This window comes from Mauremys mutica, chromosome 2 (assembly GCF_020497125.1).
Source record: "Mauremys mutica isolate MM-2020 ecotype Southern chromosome 2, ASM2049712v1, whole genome shotgun sequence".
Lineage (NCBI taxonomy): Eukaryota > Metazoa > Chordata > Testudines > Geoemydidae > Mauremys > Mauremys mutica.
This window is the reverse complement of record NC_059073.1, coordinates 273,205,864-273,230,718: the sequence shown is the minus strand read 5'-3', so window position 1 is coordinate 273,230,718 and position 24,855 is coordinate 273,205,864. Positions and strand designations below refer to the sequence as shown.

The 24,855-nt window shown below is 38.2% G+C and overlaps 1 protein-coding gene across 1 annotated transcript in view; it reads right to left on the bottom strand.

Moving 5' to 3' along the window:
• The window catches only part of LARP4B (La ribonucleoprotein 4B), a 99,309-nt gene that overhangs the window by 19,143 nt on the left and 55,311 nt on the right, over window positions 1–24,855 (bottom strand). The window contains exons 3-14 of the mRNA XM_045006217.1: window positions 18,871–19,018; window positions 18,304–18,465; window positions 15,636–15,717; window positions 14,546–14,682; window positions 14,018–14,121; window positions 12,073–12,183; window positions 11,462–11,515; window positions 11,170–11,379; window positions 6,781–6,887; window positions 5,868–6,122; window positions 3,396–3,441; window positions 1,804–1,968 (exon numbers count right to left, since the gene is read on the bottom strand). Coding sequence (XP_044862152.1) covers window positions 1,804–1,968; window positions 3,396–3,441; window positions 5,868–6,122; window positions 6,781–6,887; window positions 11,170–11,379; window positions 11,462–11,515; window positions 12,073–12,183; window positions 14,018–14,121; window positions 14,546–14,682; window positions 15,636–15,717; window positions 18,304–18,465; window positions 18,871–19,018 — 1,581 coding nt within the window. The remainder of the gene's footprint in view (window positions 1–1,803; window positions 1,969–3,395; window positions 3,442–5,867; window positions 6,123–6,780; window positions 6,888–11,169; window positions 11,380–11,461; window positions 11,516–12,072; window positions 12,184–14,017; window positions 14,122–14,545; window positions 14,683–15,635; window positions 15,718–18,303; window positions 18,466–18,870; window positions 19,019–24,855) is intronic.

Below are 24,855 nucleotides of genomic sequence, written 5' to 3'. Positions count from 1 at the left end.
ATAATTATATGAGTAGTCTCAATAGAAGCATATGATGGATTTGGGCCTGAGTGCTCAACTCCTTACATGATTGAGCCCTAAAATTTCATGGTTAGAGAACAGACACACAATGTGGGTGATTTAATATCTTTTATTGGCCCAACTTCTGGGACACAAGCTTTCAGGCTTATGCAGAGCTCTTCTGAAATAGTTTCCCAAGCTATACTTAGAGGGGGAGTACGGTGCATGATGAGCAAAGGACTGGATAGCTAGATTCTGTTCCTGTCTTTTACATAGGAACGGCCATACTGGGTCAGACCAATGGTCCATCTAGCCCAGTATCCTGTCTTCCGACAGTGGCCAATGACAGGTGCCCCAGAGGGAATGAACAGAACAGGTTATCATCAAGTGATCCATCCCCTCTAGCCCATTGCCAGCTTCTGGCAAACAGAGGCTAGGGACACGATCCCTGCCCATTCTGGTAAAATTTTCAAGAGAGACTGTGGGCTGGTCTTAAATATCCTTACATATGGCCAAAATCCACAGACTACAAGTTGGTGGAAAAGTGTCTGTGTGGGGCAGTGGGGAGGAGAAGGATGAGGAAAATGGGTGAAGGTGGTTTAGAAGCCACTTTTGCATTGTTCTGTAAACGACTATACCCCTCGTTAGAACAACCTTAGGACTTCTTTAACTGACACCATTAGCAGCATCAGTGGGCAGAAAACGTAACCAGGGATTGCTACGACATAGGGCACTTCCCCAACCACAACCCCTTTCCCACCCACCCTGATACGGTGGTAGTAAGGAGGATACAGTGGAAGAGGGAATATTGTGTAAGCCCCTTTATGATGCTCTTTACCACTAATGGGTCATCCTTACACCAAGGAAGGTGATGACCCCTGAGCCAGTTAAACCAGTTTTGTAAATAGTCCACAGCAACCCTCCTGCACCAGAGGATCTGGTTATATTATAACTGGGAATCAACATACAGTGTCGATAAAGTTGCAACAAAAATAAAGCAACCAAATTTAAACTGAAAGATTGATGGAACAGACTTCCACAACCCAGACTCTTTGATAGTCACTGTGGAATTAAATCTCTCTTGGAGAGCACCCTGAGCCCACAGATTGCATTCTTTAGGACTCTGTCCTCTGCACTATCTATGAGCAGCTAGAGAGAGCATCAACTCTGAATTACATCTCTAGCTGCATCCTGAAAGCACAGTCTGCCAGGTCATTTTGGTGTATTTTTACATTCTCCAACTGATCTCACACATCAGCTCTTGGATTCAATTGGTTTAGCAATACTTATTATTTCAACTAACAAGCCCAGTGTTTAGAGAGTTTCCAGGCTCTTTCCCTGTATTTCAGAGGTTGAAAATGTGTTTTCCCCACCTGCAGCTGTTTTCTAGGTGTTTAAGGGGAGAAAAAAAAACTAACAAAGCAAATTATGAGCAAATTGTGGTGTAAGATTATTTTTCACTTAATGCTATCAAAAAAGTAACAAGTAGTAACCTGACAGCTGGGAACACTGAAAAAAGTGATATCTGTTTTCATCACTAGCAACTAATTAAAAATAGTTACTCTGGGGCACCAATACTCCACACCACCTCAGTTATCCTTCAACAAGGAGGGTGCATTCTTGCCAACCAACTGCTAGGATGAGAATTGAGATGACAGCAAAGGAGTTATATACAGAACAACTACAGTTTTCCATGACCTACATAAAAGCATGGTTAAGTTCTACTTGAATTGTATTTTTACTACATAAACCACTGAATTTGAAACAAGGAGGTATGTAAAGCAGTAAACTCAAACTACTCACTCTTTCCTTTGACGTTCCCATTATGACACTGGACAGTCTGTTTTCAAACAAGTCTTCAGTCTTCAAATTGCCTGCAGCCCCAGGTAATGGAGGGAAGCTGGATAATCCCAATTCAAAACTAGGAGACGGAGGCTTTGGAGGTGGCGGAGACTGCGTTTGACCTCTCTGTAACAACAGAAGTGTGACATATTATGAAATCAGACTACAGTTAAGGAAGATTATGGGATTTTGATACAAAACTATTAAGCACCAAAAATAGGAAAGACCAGGGCCTCAATGTTACTCACCACTGGATCCCTAACGAGATTTAAATCTGACTAAAAGGTACAATGGGAGGTGAGAACTGGCTCTACACTAGCAGCTATACTGGTGTAACTATTTTGATCAATAAAAATCGCCATCCCGATCCAAAGTAGTTATACAGGTACGAAGTCTACTGGTAGACCAGGCCATTTGCTGAACAGTGTTTGGTAGCTTACTTATGCATACAGTGCACTGTAGAAATAGAAGCTTATTTCTCCCCAGCAAGGCACTATTTTAGAAATTATAGGACTTAGTACAAAAAAGTAAAAGTTACACAGCAAAACTTTATTTGTCCAGGTGGTTTCAGTAAAAAAACCTAAAAACACCACAGGAGTAACTGAACTTTGGATTATACTCAAGCAGAGTACAATTTCAGAGATAGAAAAAGTAACAAAACAAATCTTCACATTTTTGTGGGGGGGGTGATTTTTATGCGTTTATAAATTACATCTAGATTGAGGAGTAACAACTGTTTTACACTATGTTGTACTTTTCCTCCTTGAATACTGGTATGTACCTTGTAAACAAGGAAATAATTGTTTTGTGACTGCTCAGGCCTGTTTCAGGACAGGAACTGAGACATGCCCATAATGGTTACCTACTCTGACAGGAGAGTTGCTTAAGCAGTGACAGTTTAAGAGTCACCTCTGCACAGTCACTTGTGGAACCGGCATCTCCTGGCATTGAACTGTGAAGGGTGGGCCCCTCACCCCTCATTTCACCTTCTCTCAGGAAGATTCCAGGTGTATAAAAGAGGAAATGGCCCCATCCACCCAGTATTTCCTTCCATTATCAGCAGCCTAACTTCTGGACTCAAGTGGATATTCTTATTCCCAACCTAAAGAAACAGCTTTTAACTCCAGAATGCCAGTGTGGAACTTTCACCTTCTACAAAGTTCACAAACCTCAAAGAGGCTGGATAAAAAGGCAAACCACCAAGTTCACCATTTGGAAATATTATTGTAGATCAGGGAGATTGAAACATTTTCCTGATGAGCATGTTACCTTCACTTTATACATCTGGAATGACCTGAGTGACTCTGGAATAAGTATCAAGAAGGGGTAGCTCTTGATATTTGGTGTTCATTACGTGGTGTATTCTAATGTGGATTTAGATGTATTTTCCTTAACAAAACAGGCAGTTATCTTTAATTTACTATTAGAATGCATGTTTTCTTGTATAACATCTTATTTAAGCCTGGTCAGTTATTCTTCATGGTAATCTTGATATGGATAACAAAAAAGAACTTGATATTTCACTTATAGATTAATTATGATCCAACACTCACTGTAAACTTGTCCTCCCTTTTCTTTCGATAGCCATATGAATTTTTCCTAGAAGGGAGAACATACAATTAACATCAGAACTTTGCCTAGATGCGATATAAAAAATCAATTTATTTTTAAAATTACATTATTACAGTCACCCTCATCCTAGAGGCTTATTATACAAGTCATTATTTTAGAGACAGTGACTAGTAAGGATTAAAGAGGAAACATGATTGAAGAAAAGCTCATGCTAGAAGAAAGGCACGAAGTTTACACAAGGCAAAACTAACTCCCTCCCCTCCCCCCCCCCACCACACTGGGTATGGTGTGCCGTAGATGTGATTTGCTAGGATTCCTACAAATCGGGAATACATTATATTAAAAAATGGTTATGTGAACTGCTTAGCACTTTGTTGTATATTTATATAATCCTTATTTATTTTTTTTAAGTGAAAGAATTCCCCTGTTCAAAGTACAGCTCTATCTAAAACTATGAGGAAGTCTCAGGGACACCCAAAACCATCCAATAAAAAAAGGCTGAATAATTTTTACCCTATATTTAGGAAAATTATTTAGTACTGGCTGAAACTTTAAAACATAGCTTATTTGCAGGGAAAAAACCTAGTTACCTACTTTTCGTAACTGTTGTAATTCAAGATGTATTGCTCATGTTCATTCCAAGACCCACCAGCCCACCCCTCTGTTGGTGCAAAGCCGGGAACATGGAACTGAAGGGTCAGCAGGTCAGCAGGGCCCTATATATGGTGCCATGGAGATGTCTGAGCTGACCCAACGGGTACTGCTAGGGGAAAGAGCTTCCGGCTACTGTGCACGAGGCGTGCACACACTTATTTGGAACTGACATGAGCAAGCACTTGAAGAACATGTATTTTATCTTTAGCTTTTCATTACATCTTTCCAAAAAGACTAAGGTAACAGCATTTGTGATGCTTTATTAATATAATGTCTATGTATTAAGAAAAAAAATTAAACTCACTAGGAAATATCCTAGAGTTTTATCCAATGCCAAAAGCATCAGAATGTAAATTCTAATAATAAACACTTGCTAATTCTTTCATCTATATGGATTATAGATGTTAACATATTGTTCACAACTTAAGCCTCTTTTAGAAAAAGAAAAACATGTCCAGATATAGTTCTTTTGCATACCACACTAAATGATTTAATACAGAAGTTCTTACTTTTACATTTAAAGTACTCATTTTTATTCAGTGAAAAGGCAAGGTAAATTTGACTTGACTTCAACTTTCCAAAAAAACTTGACATTCCATAATTAAAGCTACGATTTAGTCATGGGTATTTTTAGTAAAAGTCATGGACAGGTTATGGGCAATAAACAAAAATTCACAGCTCGTGACCTGGCACGGGAGGTACCAGGGGATTACTGATGAGGAAGCAGCCTGGGATCCGCTGCTGGAGCAGCAGCTGGTGTGGTTGTCCCCGGAGCCAACTGCTTGGGTGGCCCCGCGGTCAGCCACACTGGCCCCTGCACAAGTCACGCAGGTCACAGAAAGTCACGGAATCCACTTCCACAAGCTCTGTGTGGGACACGGAGCCCTATTCACAATTCAACTGGTTATTGATAAGGAAGCGTGATAGTTTCCTTTTGCCCTCAAATTACTTTAAAATACAATCCTAAAAGCATGATTAAAAAAATGGCAGTGTGATTTTATTTGCATCTCAATGGCTTCCATATCAAGTCTGCTAAATCTGTAAATTAAGAATTGCTTCTCTAACTCCCAGCCCTGCCAACTTCACCTGGGAACTAAAACGTAAACTGGATTTTTCCCTTACAGCACAATAGATCCCAGAGTCCAAAATGTGCCCTCAGTTACTCTTATGCAACATTATGTTCTTTGCATGACACAGGCATAAATGAAACCATGATTTGGTCCTGCCACTGAAAGTTAGTTAACTATATTATGTGTTAGCTGGGATACAATCCCGCTCACATATTCCTAGGTGAATTATCTACAGTATTAGACTGAGTGCAAAGTGTTAACTATTTCACTCAATCTAGCAGTTATGACTGAACACACAGTAAGCAGGACCAACTGAAAGTGCCATTTTTAAATAGTCACTTAAGAAAACCAATGCACTTAAACTGGGCCCCCATTTAAATATTTTCTGGAAATTCTATAAGCCATAACACTTTATATAGTTTTAAAAAACGGATGATTTTAGCACAAGTCAAAAACGAACACAAAAGTAGTAAGAACTTCAACATTTTACAGCCACAACAGGTTACTGCTGTTATTTAACATTAATGTATTGTTTAATCAAATGAACATGTTCAGAGAAAAAAATTCTCAGAGCCTTAATTATATTGCAAAGACATAGCTATAGTTAAATATTGCTCTTTTAATGTTACTCCTGCTTTTGAAAGTGTTTACTGCTGTGTATACAAATAAATACTCAGAAGCAGATCACACCATAGGGTATTTATACAAACAACTGTTAAAAACACTCACCTTCCTCTTCCTAAGCCAGGGGAAGAGTCAATATTAGTCTGTTCCATTCGTCCAGTTCCTATATCCCTCTTGGTATAACTAGTAGTAGTATTTTGCATCCGTGTCCTGTTTTGCCCTGGCTGCCTTGTCTGTGGACTCCTGACACCATTAATTAAACGATCAGCAGAAAAGTTGAATATTGTAGGACTGTCTAGAAGCCCAGGTCCCCTTTCTGCACTGGGTATGGTGTGCCGTAGATGTGATTTGCTAGGATTCCTACAAATCGGGAATACATTATATTAAAAAATGGTTATGTGAACTGCTTAGCACTTTGTTGTATATTTATATAATCCTTATAAATTGATCATCCTCTTAAAAAGAGATGGATTTTCATTTGGATACATGTGAAGTATTTTTAGCAAAATTAAACCTTGGAACTTCTATTTTAACTTAGTGCTTGACAAACTATTCTAAACTTAAACATATAACAAATAAATCTGCTGATAATTATATTTGAAATATAGTGTAACTGCAGCTAAGGACTTCATGAAAGACATTCCAAATAGAGTGGAGTATTCTCAGAGCTGAAGTGGCAAACCAGTCCAGAAAAACAATTTTAGTAATCTGCATTACAGAAAGATCCAAGTTCCCACTGAAAATGTTAAGCCACCGAACTCTGATCATGCACCTAGCAGACCAGTTCAGAGCTATGAGGCAGCAGTGCAATCAATCACTCTTAATATTGCTATGTCTTTATGTTGTTATCAGTAAGTATCATCTGGCCATATTTAATCTTAAAGCAAGTTTAATTTAGTGTGCACTTTGCAAGCTAAAGTTTTTTTTTAAGCTATAAAGAATAAAGTAACTTGCACAACACCTGGAATACTGGTATTTTAAAAAATGATTATACACATTTTTATTTGGTTGAACTTGCCTGCTTCTGGGAGGATACTGTCTGAGTGAAGTCAATGGAGAAGCAGGGGGCTTGAAGGTTGGTGATGTAAACCCGTTGATAAATCCAGCACTGGGAAATGGCGTTACCTAGAGAATAAAAACATTGTGTGGACATACATTTGCAGATTACATACTATAACACCAAACTGAATGTTCATCTTCAGAGTGGAAAATTAAATACTTGTTTATACTAAAAGTCTTGAATATCCACAGGTTTGTCAAAATAGCGACTATGGTATTCTTTAAAGAGACAAATTTGGAGGTTAATTCCCTTTATTTCCAAGATCTAGTCCTCTTTGCTTTTTCTGCATGTCTAAAGTTATTTTTAAACCTATATCCCATGTCATTCTACGCAGGGCAGTATTCCAAAAAGGATTTTATTTTTTCATTTTTAGTTTAAGATTATGTGACAAGAGAACATGTTTTGGCCAGTGCATGACAAACTCATTCAAGAGGAAGTTTATAAACAGCCATTACACATGCTCAAAAGAGGACAACTGGAGACAAAAGTAAAAAATATTTGTAATATTGATTTAATTTTCTCCCTTATGTGGTCTAAGATATGTTTCCTATATTCTAAAGCATCAGAACATGCATGGAGCTTTACAGACTAGTAAAACAGTGTCCCTGTCCCAAAGAGTTTACAATGTCAAGACAGACAATACAGTGAGATGGCGACAACTTTCAGCTGAGGTAGGAAGAGGACTACAGCCATAGGCTTACATGGCTATTTGAGTAACTAATTCGTGCTTCACCAAGATTAGGAGTTTCCCCCCTTACTGGTTTGGATTCAAAGATAACTCAAGGGAGATTAAAGTGTTAGCCTCATAGAGTAAGTGCATTTTGAGAAAGACATTTAAGGCAAGGCTGGATGCATGGCAGACAGGGTCAGGAAGGGGGTTCCAGGAGTGAAGAGCTGCAGAGAAGAATGAGATGTGCGGAAGGACGACATGAAGCCATTCAGCTTTGGAAGAGGAATGGTATTAGGTAGCACAGTGTAAAAAAGGTAGTAGAAATAATATATGCCCCAACATCCCAGTTTGGTATTTCTAATACCTTGTTACTCCGTCCCACTGCACAATATCTTATAGGTTCATGTTACATTTTTTGGTGGTGGTAAGATAAGTTCGCTTTCCAATACTTGTTTTCAAGTGTGCCAAATAGGAAGATCACTCACTTCTCATGTTTTAGCCGTTTGAAAGTAAAAAATAGGTGTGATTGCTATGTTGACGCACAAATGTTTTTGAACAGCGTTGACATCCAGATTTGAAAATTATGGATAGCGTAAAAAACAACATCTGTTCAGAGTTAATAGTAACTATTGTAATGGCCAGTTAGCTCATTACTACAACTTTTAAGAAGTGGGCACAAATCTTCACTGACTGTGCAAAGAAGACAGTAAAACAGGTAAGTTAAATTTATTCAGTATGCCAAGGAAACCGCTATTTAATCAATTAATATACACCTCTATCTCGATATAATGTTGTCCTTGGGAGCCAAAAAATCTTACCGAGTTATAGGTGAAACTGTTATATTGAACTTGCTTTGACTCACTGGCGTGCGCAGCCCCGCCCCCCCGGAGCACTGCTTTACCGTGTTGTATCCAAATTCATGTTATATCAGGTGGCGTTATAGCGAGGTAGCAGTATATATAGACCTATTTAATACTACAAGCATTCAACAATAGTAATCAAATATCAATACCTCAGACACGATCTCTTAAAGTACATTTAGTCAAGTACAGTATTACAAATGTTTACAAAACATGTTGACTGTCAAGGCTAGCAACCTTTTGCTTACAGTTTCTCCATATGCTAGATCTCTTCCTCATCTTCTGAGGAGCTTGCTGACAAAGTCTTACCAAAATTGGCAAATGTCTGTTACAGGGACCCTCTAATTTTTCATGTTTTAAGGCACCACTCTACATGTGTAATACTGTTTGTCTTGCTCCCAATATGAAAACGAGGACATAATAGAATGTTTATTGAAAGGGAGCTACCAAAGTCCAAGTGCGACTCAAATTTTTGCCTTTTTTTTTTTTTTACTATTCCTATCCACCTTCTACTAATGTTCCCTCTATCACTGAGCATACTAATAATCATGTTAGTTAAAAAATTAAACCCAAATTTAAGATTACTTCTTACAATGGCACAAGCACCAAGAAAATTGTCTTTTCTGCCTAATTAGTTCAAAGTAAAGTTTGTTGCTCCAAAAAAACCAACAACCCACCACTGAATGTGGTAACAGTAAGACCATAGTCTCAATTAATACTTGCATCAGCAAGATGAGCTGAGAATTAACTTTCAAACAGCTATGAAACGAGTACTACATAAACATTTAACAGTGCCAAGTCCTTCTCAAAGAATTGGAGGCTATATTATGTCAACTGAAATGACACACAACACACACACAGCATTGTCTGGAAATGCAAAGAGCATCACAAAACACTGACAATTGAAATTTAACAGTGGAGTTTTCACACCACAACTTACTGTTGGCATACTATTTTGCGCTAGCAAACAGGCCATCATCATCATCAAGGGATTAAAAGTGACACTGTTCAATACTTCAGGCTTCAAATTTAGGTAATTAAAATTTTTACAAAGTCTATTAATACAAGTGAAGATTCAGTGAAAAAGGCTTGTTCTGAAGTTACAACATTTGTAATCCAAACGCTGCAACAGGCACTAGTTGTGAAGAACCAGAAAGTCAAGTATTTTTTATTGTCCAAACCGAGTGAAATGCATGGAGGTAAATAAATGTAATTCAGATTATTCAAATCAATCTTTAAGAGATGGTACTGATCATTTAAAAGACTCTTTCCTCGGAAGAGCTCTTAGTTTGAAAACATTTCATTATGATCGTCATTTTCCATTCAGGGAATGACTTTTCCTTCTAATTCTAAAGGAACCCTCAACATGCTTTTATTGACTTTGACATAACCAGTGATACTGTTGGACAATAAGAATGTGACCCTGTTTGAAAGTGGTACAATTACTGCTGTTACTGATTCTTCATTTGTCCACATCTCAAAAAAAAACCCAAAGAAGTTTCTAGGTGTTAACCAGGACATGGGTGTCCAGAGATGAACGTGCACTCCATCAAATCTCCTCCCCATTCTATAGTTTCCTTTAAACACTAACTGCAAAGGGTTCTGGCCGCTTTCCCTATGTGTCAAATGTGTTCACCACAACTTTCTAATAATCTTGCCTTTCAATACACAGGGAGTTCGTTCAAGGAGACTTTAATCATTTGCCAAGATTTCTAAATAGTATCTTTCTAATTTTGAGCACTACTACCCTAGTTTATTTTACACTCAAAGATAGATGTGGTGGTAGGAGGATGGTTCCACTTGTGACAACCCTGGCCCCCACCAATCAATGACACTCCATAGCCAGTGAGTGCACAAAAAAAAGCTGCATGCATGAATACAACTGGCCAAACAAGAAGCACAAGTGGAGAGCGGAGCTGGCTGAAGTAATTCTGATATGGCACTAAGTCGCACATTCTTTTTCTTTGCGTATATACAACATGCGTCAGGTGGCCCATGACCAGGCTTCATCACTGAATTTGGTCTGCCGGTTGGATCATTGGCTTCCCTGACTGGGCTGGCTACTGACAGGGAGTGTGACATGAATGCTGATGCAAGAGTAAGTGGGGAGGAGGAAAGGCTGTAGAATACAGAGAATGTGGGGTCTGTCACGTAGCTAATGTGACTGCACTAGCAACGCAGACCTAAGGCTGCTGCTAGTTTTGAATATAGAAAATGTAAGATTTCTTTAAATCAGTACTTCCTTAGAGATCGTCAACAATTCTTAAACCTAATAATAAAGACCTTAGTTTTGCAACTGTCAGGATATGTCGAATAGGGCAATCCTGCACATTAACCTTGCAGGAGAAAAATCTTAAATTTTAAACTAATGTGCGCTAGATTATCCCCTCTCAACTAGTCCTGTTAGGTGCTTTCCACACATAGTATTGAAGTGGATTTATAAATACACTCCGACACATATGCTATGAAGATTACCTTTCAAAAAGTATTTAACACTATTACTCAGAGGAGGATTCTTAAGTGTCTAACCTTTAGAACAAAAACCCTATTTGAATTTGAAGCATGAGGAAAGTAACTTTTGAAGCCTCCCTTTCTAAAAAAAAAAAAAAAGGAAACCAGATGCCTCTCATACTCCACAATATGGACTGCCAGAGTCCACTTTCAAGAAAAACCCACACCACATACAATCAGAAGAGTGGAACTTAGATTGTGACCTCTCACATGCAGTCCTTCAAACTGAATGCTAAACACTCTTCCTGAAACAATTAAACATGCAGCAGCTGTAGACAAATGCTTCTCATACTCCTAAACACTTACCAATGTTGGATCAAGATAGCTGTGTGTAGTAGACCAGGTCTGTGGGGCAATTAAGCTGTACAGAGGAAACTGTTGCTGGGGACTGTATACTGGAGGTAAATAAAAGGATGCTGTGTAACGCTGTTGTGTGTAGAGGTTCATGTCCAGAGGTCTATATCCATTCTTTGGCAAAAATGTATTTATAGCTATTGCCTTTGCTTTTATCCTTGCCTGCAAGATAGATTTAGATTACTTAATTACACCAACCTATTATGTTAATAGTAAATAAAATAGTACAAACAGCTTTATTTACCTTAATTGGTTTTCCTTGGAAAGTTTTCACTTCTTCTCTAAGGTATCTGTAAGCCTTATAAAATTGACATTTGTAAAAAAAAAAGCTGTCAAATATCCATTATGAATATTAATTCAACACAACTAGTGTTAAAGGAGTTTTGGTGGACCAAGAACTATTGCTATATTTGAAGCATCACCAGTACTAAATGGAGGTAAGTAATTGTATAAAACAGTCAACGCAAGTTAGAACACTTCAGTCATTGAAGTAAATTTGATATAGAATTACACAACTTTTTAAAAAGGCATTTAGAAAGTCTAAATCAATATTTTATTTCTTCAGATAGGGTGATGCTTCAGGATATGCTACAGAATATCACCATTTGTAGTAAATAAAGTTAAAATATTTCACAGAAACAAGAACACATGCACACAGCATAAAGTTCTTACTGGTTACGTTTACTTAACATCAGACTTCTGATATTACTAACTGGAGGTTTAGCAGTATTTCTTTGACTAGAAATGTTCACAAAAAAATTATATATGTATGGATTTTTGCCCACCCTGATCTGCTATTGCCCTGAAGCATTCTAAAGACTAACTATTTTACATCTGAGAAAAAAAAGTTGTTACCTGTTGTGCATCAGCTTCTGACTCAAAAGTAATGAACCAATTGTCATTATAGGCAAACTCACAGTTGATAAATTTAGGCAAATTATCTCCCCTGAAGAGTGCTTCAACCTCCTAAGAAAAGGTTTGGGGGGGGGGAGGGGGAAGGGGAAATGGATTTGAAAAAAAAGAAAGGTTATTGTGAAGTGCAGAACTTTGAATGTGAACTACTGGTAAGAGACAAGAATAAAAATGCTTTCCAGCTTGCTAGACTAAGAACAGAGAGAGATTAAAATACCCGCAGTAATGCTTAATCTTAAAGTTTATTTTTAATATAAAGGAATATGAAATGTTGCATTACAAAGGCCATACTGGAATTTTTCTTCTCAGTACTGTTTAAAAACAGGAGCAAAAATCTATTTAGAGGACTTTCATTTGAGAATAAATGCAGGATTTCTGTTGTCTAAAATAGTGGATTTTGGCAGCACAGAAGCGAAAATACTTTTCAATGTCAATTTACAATTGTACTGCCTAAAGTACAGAATATTCCATTCTGTTTTATTCATAGAACCAAAAGCCAAGTAATATCCAGAACCATGATGTGACTCTGAAGACCTGACAGTGGCTTTGAACATTCTGGTCAGACTTTGTACAATTTCCCATTACGCTAGAAGATGTATGCAATTAACATCTACTGTAGTTTCTACAGTGTTTAGCTACACTATGCACTTGGCTTCTGACAGGTCTTGGCCATTTTTAAAGCCAGTGGTTCACACAGCTATTTTGCAAATGTTCAAGGCAGATCAGCTACATAGTTCCAGCATCAATACATCTTATGATAATCAGCAAATGGGTGACAGGGGGAAAAACATCCATGTAAGAACTTCGTACGCACATGAAATGTCTCTCTTCGCTAACTACTCTGAAAGTTAGAATAGCTGGATTATTGAAAGGAAGACTTGCCATATCTTTTGTTTACTTTAAAGTCCATTGTTATTTCCTATTACTTTTTCCTTCAGTAATAGAATACATTTCATTCCTTTCAACATGAATTGTTCTTGTACATTTTCATTTCTATGCTTTCCCATCCTGTGTCAAGTCTCTTTGCCTCCTTCTTGCACCCCAAAATGAAGTAGTTAAGGATCCCTCTGCTGCTCCATCTTCTTTCTACTATCTCAAGTCCAATCTGCTTCAAAGATATGCACTGAATGCCTTTATTATTCAGGCACTGGGAAACACTTCCCCCTCCTTGTCCCCCCCTTCCTCCAATGCTTTTCTTCACGTTCCATAATTAGTGATCCACTGGACCACTAACACTCCTTCCAACAAACTAGTGTATATTAAGCTGATGGCCTCAGTGCTACAGAAAAGCTTCTGATGCTTGAACTCACAAGGACGGGCTTCCAGCTTCACCAGTGACTTTTTCTGTTAGCAGTTTTTCCTTTTCACAATTTTATCCATTTACTAGTTATGCCCCAGAGCAAAGGGGCTGGAACATATTGTAAAGAAGGCAAGCAGAAAATATTTTAAGGGAGGGAAAGTCTAAGATGAGGAAGGCCACAGAGAAGTATTCTGCTGATCTATTGTGGAGGGATGGTCACCTGCCTAAATCCCTGAATAGGTCCCTAGTGTAAGGGACCTACAACCATGGTTCTATAGAGGGAGACCAGCATTTAAACCTATTTATAAGAATTTCTGTATGGTCTCAATAGTAGTTTGAGTGCTTTAGCACTTTACAGAAGTTCATGCGAAACACGTCTTACTGTAATGTTCTTGAAACCATGCATTTCTACAGAGAAACACCACAGATCATTCTAATGGACTTTATAAGCCCAAGTCTAGCAATCTCATTAGAAATGTTAAAAAGTAGGTTAAATCCCCTCGGTATATTCTTATGAACTGGAGAATGCAAATTCCTGAGTCATGAGAGTGAAGCATTTTTTGTTTTATGGAACTACAATATCCTTACTTCAATGGGTGTAGATTCAGGTACTTCACGTAAAATCACAATGCAACGATTCTGATTTGGCCTGACTTTCTCTCCCTTCTCATCCACTTGGACTAAAGGCAATGCTAAGAGGAAAGGGGGAAAAAAAAAATCTGGTTTTAGAAAACAGTAAGTGAAGCAGTTTTACACCCTGAAAGAGCTAGTCATTTAAGGTCTGCCTGCACTGTTTACATAAACCTGTTTTTAAACATAATTTTGATCCGGTTTGTGTAAAGGGTCATAGTGTAAAACGTGGTTTCTTTCCAAACATCTTTAACATGCTCATTGTCACAGTATAGACAGACCCTTAATCTAATTAAAACTACACTAGCAACCACGAAATTCTGTCTAATGCACTGAAATATGAATGTGCTAGCATTATATGAAAGGCTGAATATTCGTTCATGTTCAATAGTTTTAAGTGGCCTTATTTAAGTTGCAAATATTTAGTAGGTCCTAAAGCATTCAGTATGAACTACAAGATGCTGTCAAAATATACCATTTACTTACATCTCAGCACTTCCACAATCAAATCCATATCAGTACTGAGTTTCTTGACATGATCAAGGTTTGCTACTGTCATTATTGGCACATACTGATCACTGTCCATCTGTGATATAAGGTACATGTCACTGGCAAGATTCTCTCTGTTGGAAAGAAAAATAAGTGGTTAATCCTGGTTTCCCACTAAATTCATCATGTGCAAAAAGCATTATTTGCAAAGACAAACTCCCACGGTGGAACGTTATAGCCATCTCCATAAAGTAGGAAGTACCAGATTCTTACAGCATCCTTTATCTTGAGAATATTTTCACTCATTTTCCCATCAGAACCACTCAGCATCATTATTTTGCTGTTCCACTTCAAACAAATTGTTAGAATTACCACCGGCCATTAGCCATTTCACTGCCACAAATTGTGCTGGCATACTTGGAAGAGGCAAGTGATCCATCTTCCTGAATATGCAAGGTCCTGAAAACTCCACTATTTCAATGGACTATTTCAATTGTAAGTGGATGTTAACTAAGTGGTAACACAGGAGTTCAAGGGTTAACATCTTGTATTAGTTTTGTAACCATGTAGGATGAAAGGAATTATTTACTTCATCTCAAATACAGATGCATAGGCAGAATGCACAAGCATATCAAAGCCCTCTGGTACAGAAACAAGACAACCTTATGAATTGTATTTGATTTATTTCATAGTAGTTTCACTATCCTCTTAATCTAAATTCATTAAAAAGGTAATGAGTAGTACAGAGTTATGATGAATAAAACTGGGTTATGAATTTCAGAGCAGTAGATTCATGAATTTTAAGGCCAGAAGCAACTATTGTTGACCTCCTGCATAAAACAGGTCACAGCACCCGATGCAGGAATTTCTGCATTGAATTCATTGTTTCTGTTTGAGCTACAGAATATATCAGTAACATTACATGCTGTACTTTTTCTATGGATCATTTCCTTTAATATTGCTATTCCTTTCCACTAAGTTTTTACTTTTGGAAGATAGAGATCCCATCACGTCTTGGGGATAGAAAGTAATATATAACAGGATCCTAACTATCCTACGATCTCCCATATTTACGTATTATACATACCTAGATAAGCAGAACTCCAGTGTTTTTTTAAGCACTTCTCGCAGGTCTTCCTGACCTTCTGGCTGCAATTGGTCATTTCCTCCTAAGTATGGAAGATGTATGGTTGTAAGATTAAATCGAATAGAAACAGTGAAATCTAAAAGTGAATTCTGCCAGAAAGTACTAAAAGTAACTTCTTCAAAATGTCATACACAGGGTCAGCTGTAGCCTACACTTTGAACATTAATAAGCCCCTAACGCTAGATACTTAAAAAAAAAAAAGACTAACAATTAGAAAAGTAAGGAATTAATAATCCCTACATCAGGAATATAAAAGATTAATAAAGCAACATGTCTGGATGTCATCTAAGTGTCTCGTGCCCACCAGCAGTTGGAAGAGCTTTAGAGAAGAGCTGGAAGTATATGGTAAGGTATCAAGTTTCAGAGTGGTAGCCATCTTAGTCTGTATCAGCAAAAACAACGAGAAGTCCTTGTGGCACCTTAGAGACTAAAATTTATTTAGGCATGAGCTTTCGTGGGCTAGATTAAGTGGGTTCTAGCTCACAAAAGCTAATGCCCAAATACATTTGTTAGTCTCTAAGGTGGCACAAGGACTCCTCGGTTTTTTTGATGGTAAGGTATGTAAATACTTGAGTTAGACTTGGTTTTATCACACTTACACAACTGAAAAGAAACTTAAGTAAATTCAAGGTTGAGTAACCCCTTGCAAATAGGAAGAACGCAGTGCAGTGAAGTACCAGCAATTCTCAAACTACGGGTTGGGACCCCAAAGTGGTCACGACACTGTTTCAATGGGATTACCAGGGAGGGCATTAGACTTGCTGGGGCCCAGGCCCGAAGCCAAAGCCCAAGCCCCACCACCCTCGAGACTTCAGCCCTGGGCAGGGGGCCTGTAATCTGAACCCAACCGCCCAGAGCTGAAGCCCAAGTCCCACAGTGAAGCCAAAACTGAGGGCTTCAGCCCTGGGTGGCGGGGTTCAAGTTACAGGCCCCCTGCCCAGGGGTGAAGCTCTTGGGCTTTGCCTTTGCTCCTCCCTCCCCCATGGGGTGGCAGAGCTCGGGCCGGCTCAGGCTTCAGTGCACTCTCCTGAGATCGTGTAGTATTTTTTGTTATCAGAAGGGGGCCAAGGTCCAATGAAGTTTGGTGAAAATGGATCAGTTCTCAATGCCCTCACCACCGTGTTCCAAATTCACAAACACTACAACTCCGAAGGAAAGACGTAGCTGCTGTAACTCAAACCACAATTTTACAGTACCATTTTCGTAAACGCAATTGATGTACAAATGGTTACAGCTACATCTGATCAGCCAATATATTTTCCCCCTCGTTGCAAAATGTTATGTTTGTGTCTCCTAGACCAGGGATGTCAAACTCTGTGTCAAGAAGGTCAAATTCCATTTCTAATTATTGCCCTTGGACTAGTGTACAAGTTTAGGACTACATACTACAATCACTCTAGAGTGAAGACTCCCAATGAGGTCAATGGCAGGTATGTACAAAGACCAAACATGCTATAAACTAAATGTTCAGTGACTATTTACTGCCTGTTTAGTAATTTCTTCCATTCTGCAGAAAAATATGACCTCTAGAACCCACCACCATTACAGTCTTTTGTTTTTCTTCCTTAATTCACCTTCACCTATTTCTCTTCCCTTTCCTTTCCCTCCATCCCTGAAGCTATTAGTTGTTATGCCACTAAACTGTCAGAACTGGACTCTATTCCTGACACTATGCTACATAATCATTATAATATATACTTAAAAAAAGAGCTAGTTAACAGTAAGTATAGCAAGACCTTGCTGCAGTCGTCTGAAAACTTTACTAAAACAGACCACTACAAAGTTTGGTCATTTAGAGCTTCATTAAGAAGCTTGTAACAAGGGGGAACTCAGAAGAATGTGTGAAACAGTTTCATAAGACCAAAAAAAAAAAAAAGAGGATAAGCAAAAAATTCATATTTTTAAAAAGTCTTTATACCAATTAATATTGTCTTTTGTTTCACACAAGTATTAGACACTTATTAGCTCATCTACCTACACTTATTGTATATTTAACACCCACAAAATGCAGTATTGTACAAGAACCATGTTTATATTAGCATGTTAATTTTTAAGGAAAAACTACTGTACTTTGACAGAATTTAGATTTTGAACACATTCTGTAAGATGTTTAGTTTGACGAGCAAGAGTGATTATTTCCAGTGACGTTTGTATATAGTACAGTAGAATCTCAGATTTATGAACACCAGAGTTATGAACTGACCACACACCAGAAGTATGCAATCAGGCAGCAGCGGAGACAAAAAAGCAACTACAGTACAGTACCGTGTTAAACGTCAAATACTAAACAAATAAAGGGAAAGTTTAAAAAAAAAGGATGACAAGGCAGTTGTTTCTGTGCTTGTTTCTTTTAAATTAAGATGGTTAAAAGCAGCCTTCTTCTGTACAGTGAAGTTTCAAAGCTGTATTAAGTCAATGTTCAGATGGAAAATTTTGAAGGAACCACCAACGTTTTGTTCAGAGTTACAAACATTTCAGAGTTACGAACAACCTCCATTCCTGAGGTGTTTAAATCTGAGGTTCTACTGTATATATGTTCATTATTCAGTTACAGGGCAATGTTTACAATTAATTTCTATCCAAGCATAAAGAAAGTTGCTTTTCTTACCTGTCTGGGTGGTTTCATGTATCGATTCATACTCTGAATTATCAAGAGCCAAAGGGTTCATATCTCTTTGGTCCGACCCTGGAACTGTTAGCGTTGGCTCTTGCAGTTCTGTTAACACTGCATTTTGCTGCTTTTTGTCACCATCACCATTGGCATCCAGTCCTGTAGCAAGGATTACAAGAAAATGTCTGAAGTGGATTTTTCATTAAGGAGGTCTAAACTTTCGTTTGCAATAACTGATTTATATAAATAAACCTCAGTAAAGAATTGTATTCTGGAAGAAATCTGAGAATACCCTTGTTTTCTTAATCATTTTCATGTGTGTGTGTGTGTGTGTGTGTGTGTGTGTGTGTGTGTGTGTGTGTGTGTGTGTGTGTGTGTGTGTGTGTGTGTGTGTGTGTGTGTGTGTGTGTGTGTGTGTGTGTGTGTGTGTGTGTGTGTGTGTGTGTGTGTGTGTGTGTGTGTGTGTGTGTGTGTCTTACATTAGAAAATTTGTGACATTACTCGCAAGTTCTGGACTGGGTTTACTTCAGCCAGAACGGAAGCTTTTAAAACTATTATTCATACCTTCTTTGCAGGAATCTGGAGGATGGTCAGGTATTTCTTCCCAGGTTTTGTTCACGCTACCATCAGTGGCACCACTAGCTTCCAAATGTAACATATGATTCCCCCATACCTTTGCATTAGGATTTAACTCAGAAACCTTGGTTGACTCCTACAAAAGAAATTTTGGATTATGTACTTTGTAGATGAGTCACATTTATATATGTGACATAAAAGAAACCTGACATATAATGCTAGAGAGCATCCCAAGTTTCTTCACCACATGATCGTATTGAGGAAAAAGGAGAAACAGTAACTACTCTTGCAAGGACGATACCATTGTGTAGAACTTAACATTTCTGCAGGCTACAAAGACTAATGTTTTTCCTAATATCTAATCTAAACCTCCCCCACTGCAACTTGAGACCATTACTCCTTGTTCTGTCATCGGGTACCACTGAGAACAGTCTAGAACCATCCTCTTTGGAATCCCCTTTCAGGTAGTTGAAAGCAGCTATCAAATCCCCCTCCCCCATTCTTATCTTCTGCAGACTAAACAATCCCAGTTCCCTCAGCCTCTCCTCATAAGTCATGTGCTCCAGCCCCCTAATAGATTTGTTCCCTTGCCTGTTCCTGTGAAAGAACAGAGGAGAAAAATAGCATCATATGAAGTATGTATGACAAAACTTGGGTAATACCATTTGGCAAGAAGAAGGCCAAAAAATTGGTAGTAAAACATGATAATCTGGTATGTTCATTTAGCACCACCTAAACAAGCAAACTGAACTGATGCTGTTGACACTGGTATGCCCTCTCCCTTAACCAGCACTGGGAACAATTAGTATCAATAGGACAGGACAACACTATTTCCAGCATCATTATAGAAATCACTACAATGGAAATGGTGCTGAAGACAATTTTGTTCCATTTACACTGCCAATTCATACATTTTTACAACCAGGAGGTCAATACTAGTTTAAAAGGGTAATGAGTGTGTGGCAGGCAATACACTTTTAAATGCTGCTGAATTCAGGCATGCTTTGTTATTTATTGTCCAGCTTTTCAAAAAAAAAAAAAATTATGGCCCTATGCTGCTGAAGGATCACAGAGCCAGCTCATGTCAGCACATTGCATTTCAATGTAGACCGTGCATTTCAAGCATTTTCCAGCACAACAGGTTATGGCACATTTTATCTCATCTTTCAAGCACAAAAAAGTTATGAATTTTCAATTTTCTGAAGACTACTCACATTTTTCCAATTGGTTTACTTGCTATTTGACACCAACTACTAGACTTAAGCTCACAAAATTCAGTTTAAAAGTTTCAAATTTTAGTTGGTTAAAAAGTATTACAGATGGTACAGGCAAGTCTCATCTTACGTGGGGGTTCCGTTCCGTGGTTAGCGTGTAAAGCGAAAACTGCGTAGAGTCAAAATTACATTGAGTTGAATGGCGGGCGGAATCGCCCGCACTACAGGTACAGCGTTAAAATTGTTATTTTTTCCTCTTTTTTTGTTTTTGCCGACCGTGTAAAGCTGAAATTGCGCATGTTAAATGACCGTAAGATGCAACAGACCTGTATTCAGTGAACAGTTTATATTTTGAACTGCTTGCAACCCAAACATTGCCGCATTGTGCTAGTACACACATACAAAATCAAAGGGTAAACAGATGTGAAGAAATTAAACCACTGTTTTCCTCTGGCTTGCAACATTTAAAAAGAAAGAAAGTGGTAGAGTAAGTATTTTTAGTTAACCTAAAACAGATTTGCAAAATCCCACTTGCCTGCTTGCACAGGAAGCTTTCCCAAGTGATTATGACCAATGCCAACAGCTTCCATTTTAAAACAAAGTAAATTCCCAGCCCTTATGATTGCAAAGGACCTTAAAAATGTGAATCTGGTGCTGAAATTGTTGTTCAAGGTAAGAGCAGCTGCTACTGATCCACCTACAGGCCAAGTGTAACTCTACTTGCTTTGCTAGTGAACCAAGGCAGGGTTGGAGAAGGAGCTGCAAGTCAAGTTTGTTCTTTTCTCTCCCACAGTTGGCCAAGACCTAACGCTGAGCATTCCTGTTTAGTGCCGCTGGAGCCTCTTTCTCCCTCCTCAAAGGTGAGCAGAAGATACCCAAGTTCCTAATCCCTTTCCAGGAAGGAACTAAAGATTTCAGGAGCTCCACATGCCTCCTCCCTAAATAAAGGAGGGGGCAAAGCAGAAGCCCCATGGCCCAGGAACAGCAGAAGTGGAGCAGCAAGGAAAGGGAGAGGCATTTGCCATCAGGGAGGACTTGAGGCCTACCCAGGTTGGGTGTGATGTTGCTGCCATTGCCACCAAGGAACTCATTATAATGTAACAGATTTGGTAGAAGAGGAAAGTGATGAATTTTAGGGTTGGATGGGGGGGAGGGGGAGAGAAAAGTGATTCAATTAGGGGTGTGGAGAACTGATGAGCTGAAGTGAGTGATGGAACATGGGAATGATTCATGCTATAAGAGACTGAGATGGGGAGGATGGGGGTAAATTAGCAAGATTGATGTATAGCACATGTATCTATCCCCATCACTATTGTACCTCAGTGTCAATTTCTCCATGTATTTATTCTCAACACCTCTGGAAGTGAAGTGCTATTATCACATTTTGCAGATGGGAAACAGAGACTAAGGCGCAGAGTTTTAAACATGTATTTAGGTGTTGCTCCACTCAGGACTGCAATGCCTAAACTACCTTTTCAAGTATGGGTCGAAGTGATCTCCCCAAGTTCATATAGCAGAGCAGGAAACCGAACTCTAATTTCCCATGTTCTAGCAGAGTGCCCTACACCACTGTACCATCCTTCCTCGTGAGGAGTACTTGGTGTGAAGTGTGCAGACACAAGGTTTGCTTGGTTCTAAAAATCTAATTAATCTTGACATAACATGAGGCATTCCCACTGAAATAAATGAACGCCTTGCAGGGCTGATCTGAACTACTCTGAAAAAAGTTTAAGATTTAAAACTCCCTGTAAGTGATGCAGGCTCTCAGCAGTTTTTAATATACGTGATGTAGACTACATTAGAATAGAAAATTTTATTTTGTGTGTTTATAAATATAGCTCTTAGATACCACAGTGAAGGGGACTACTGACAATCTTCAGATAGCTTCCTTACTTGTGATGAACAGTTGTAGCAAGATCTCATTTATACAGCAATTCTCAATTCTGGAAATCCACATACTTTGGCAAGGATTGAACTTCTAAACTACAAAAATACAGCATTGATCTAGATTTAACAATGGTCAGTAACATTTCTGGACTATATCAGCATGACAAAAAGTCATTTTATCGAGCCAAAACTGATCAATATGCTTTTTGAAAGAGTATATGAAACTTGTGCTGTTTAGTCAAATCAGAAATTGGACTTAGATTTACTCCAGCTCCCAATTTTAGCCACATTTTAAAGTCTAATATACTGTAAATGATCAAATCATGCTTATAAAAATACTTACAAATTCCTCATCTTGCCATCCCCAAATACCATCATTTTTTGCTACTAGTAACTGATAAGGATCTCTTTCTATAGCAAATGAAGAAACTGTCAAATCTTGAGGCTGGCTCTGGACATTCTCATTAGGTATGTTTTGTCTGTTATTCTCCATAACTGTGTTAGAAGTAGCAGTATTCCATAAATAGCCCATCAGATATTCACTATTACCACTAAAAATGGTGTCAGAAAATATCTGACTTGTTAAATCAGCATCATCAGTCTGCAGAGTTAAGAACTGTGAACCCATTTCATCATGGGAATTTGGTGTATCCACTTCACAGGTATTTTCTGATTCATTCAAAATATCTTCCATCAGATCTAGAACACACCTCCCACTGCCTTGCTCAAGTTCTCTGGCAACAACTCGGACATTAGGTAATTCATATGAAGGAGTAGCAGCATATCTATCTACCTGCTCTGGGTCAGTATAAACCCCACAAAAATCTTTATTAGATGTGTTCAGATCACAAGTTTCCGTCTGTTTGTGATTGGCGGTGGAAAGAGTTTTTAAGCTTTTCATTTCAGCATCTAGAGTGTAACTGCTGTTTTCAGATTCAGTGTTCTTTGTTCCCAACCACTTTTTATTCTCACTGGTTTGTGCTTCTGTGTAGCCAGTTGATGTATTAGAAACAACATTTTCTTCCTTTGATTGATTCTGACACAGGTTTTCTTCACCCCTTTGAAATTCTGGTTCCTGTAGATCTGAAACACATTTCTCATAAGTTTCTGAAAGTTCTTCAGCTGAAGGTTCAGTAGACCTTTTAATGTAAATGGATTCTAGTTCTGTATTGTCACAGTTATCTATCACATCACACTTTCTCACTTTTTTCTGAAGAACATTTGAATAGGATCTTTGGCTTGATGGATTACTCACTCTTTCATGATTTCTGAAACTGTTCCCCATTTTTAATCTATCATCTGTACAGTCTTCCAAAGTTACAGGTCTATCATGCATAACTGAGAAAACGTTCTGATCGTGCATTAAGTCTCTATTGAGACTTACTGTATTATTGTCATGATCAAAAATGGTAACTTCAGAATCTGGCTCACTATTTTCTGTTTCATTATTTACCGTCTCCCGTTGATGCATTTCTAGTTTTGGCTGTTTTACCATTTCTACACCACCACCTGTTAATCTGGCAGGGTCAGTCCCAGCACTCAATTCATTTTCCACTGCATGGAATGAACATTTATCCCATAGTTCATCTTGTTTATAATTCAAGTCCATTTTATTCGTATTTGAATATGCCAGCAAAGATACAGAGGAAATATTGTTTTTGTTAAATGAACTGGAATAGTCATATAATTTACTTTTATTTTCTGGCAGTGCTGGTGAAAGCTGACATACTAGACAGTTTTCCTTTTTGATTATTTCATGTGTACTTATGTTATGTGGTTTGCAAGATGCTAACGTATGTTTTCTTACCCTTAATGAAGTCCTTCTCAGACAACCAGTTTCCACAGGAATATCATCTGCTTGATATGAAGGAGTTTGCCCAATGATGCTCACATGATTGTCATCTTCCGTAGTATTAGGACTTAAAATATTTGACCTTCTCTTTGTTTCAGTGCTGCCTTTCATATCAGTTTGAAAATCTGAAACACTCTTCAATTTTGAGGGCATTTTAATCATGTTTGCAACCAAAGCATTTTCCAAGCTACACAAAATTTCATCTGTGTATTTCTCTTCATCTTCCAGGAGCTGTTCCAATTTACTGTCACATTCACAAGTAGTAAAAGGGGCCTCTTCTCTAAATTCACAGCACGTTGTCTGAAATTTGTCTGTTTTCTCATTAGAATTTAGTTTACTTTCTGGCTTTAGTAGGGAATCCTCTTGGCTAAGGTTTTCCAGATCTTGCTTCACTGAAAAGGAATCACTGTCTAAATGAAAACATAAGTTACCTGTAGAATCATGTAACTTTTGTTTAGTATTTGCTTCCTTTTCAGTTTTCAGTAAATGTTCACTTAAATGAAATGATGTGGTCTCAATGTTACAATTTCTCTCAGTCTTTCCTGAATTATATTCTTTAGCATTTAAACCCAATAAAATGTCAGAAGTGGAACTGTCAACATGTTTCACACCTTTTGAATAAGAACAATATTGTTCTTCTCTGAGAGCATTCATAAATTTTACAGACTCATTGTTTCTATTAATTGATTCATTCAAACTGACACTACTATCTAGTGTATCCAATCCCTGAATTCTATTTTCAGGAAACTCATCATATACTAGTGTTCTTAAACCATCTGTTGCTATAGTGTCAATATTTAGCTTACATGTCTGACAGCTGCTATCCAGTAAGTTGTTATAAGATGATTGGACGTCCATACGACAATACTCCTTTGTTTCATCTTTTTGCAGGTTTGAGCTATGTTTCTCTTCACCTACAGAGGGTTCTTTCTGTGTATTAAACTCTGCTTCCACTTGTGTTGGCTGCACGATTGGAAATTCTTTCCTAGTGTCTAGAGGGCATACCACATTGCACATTCC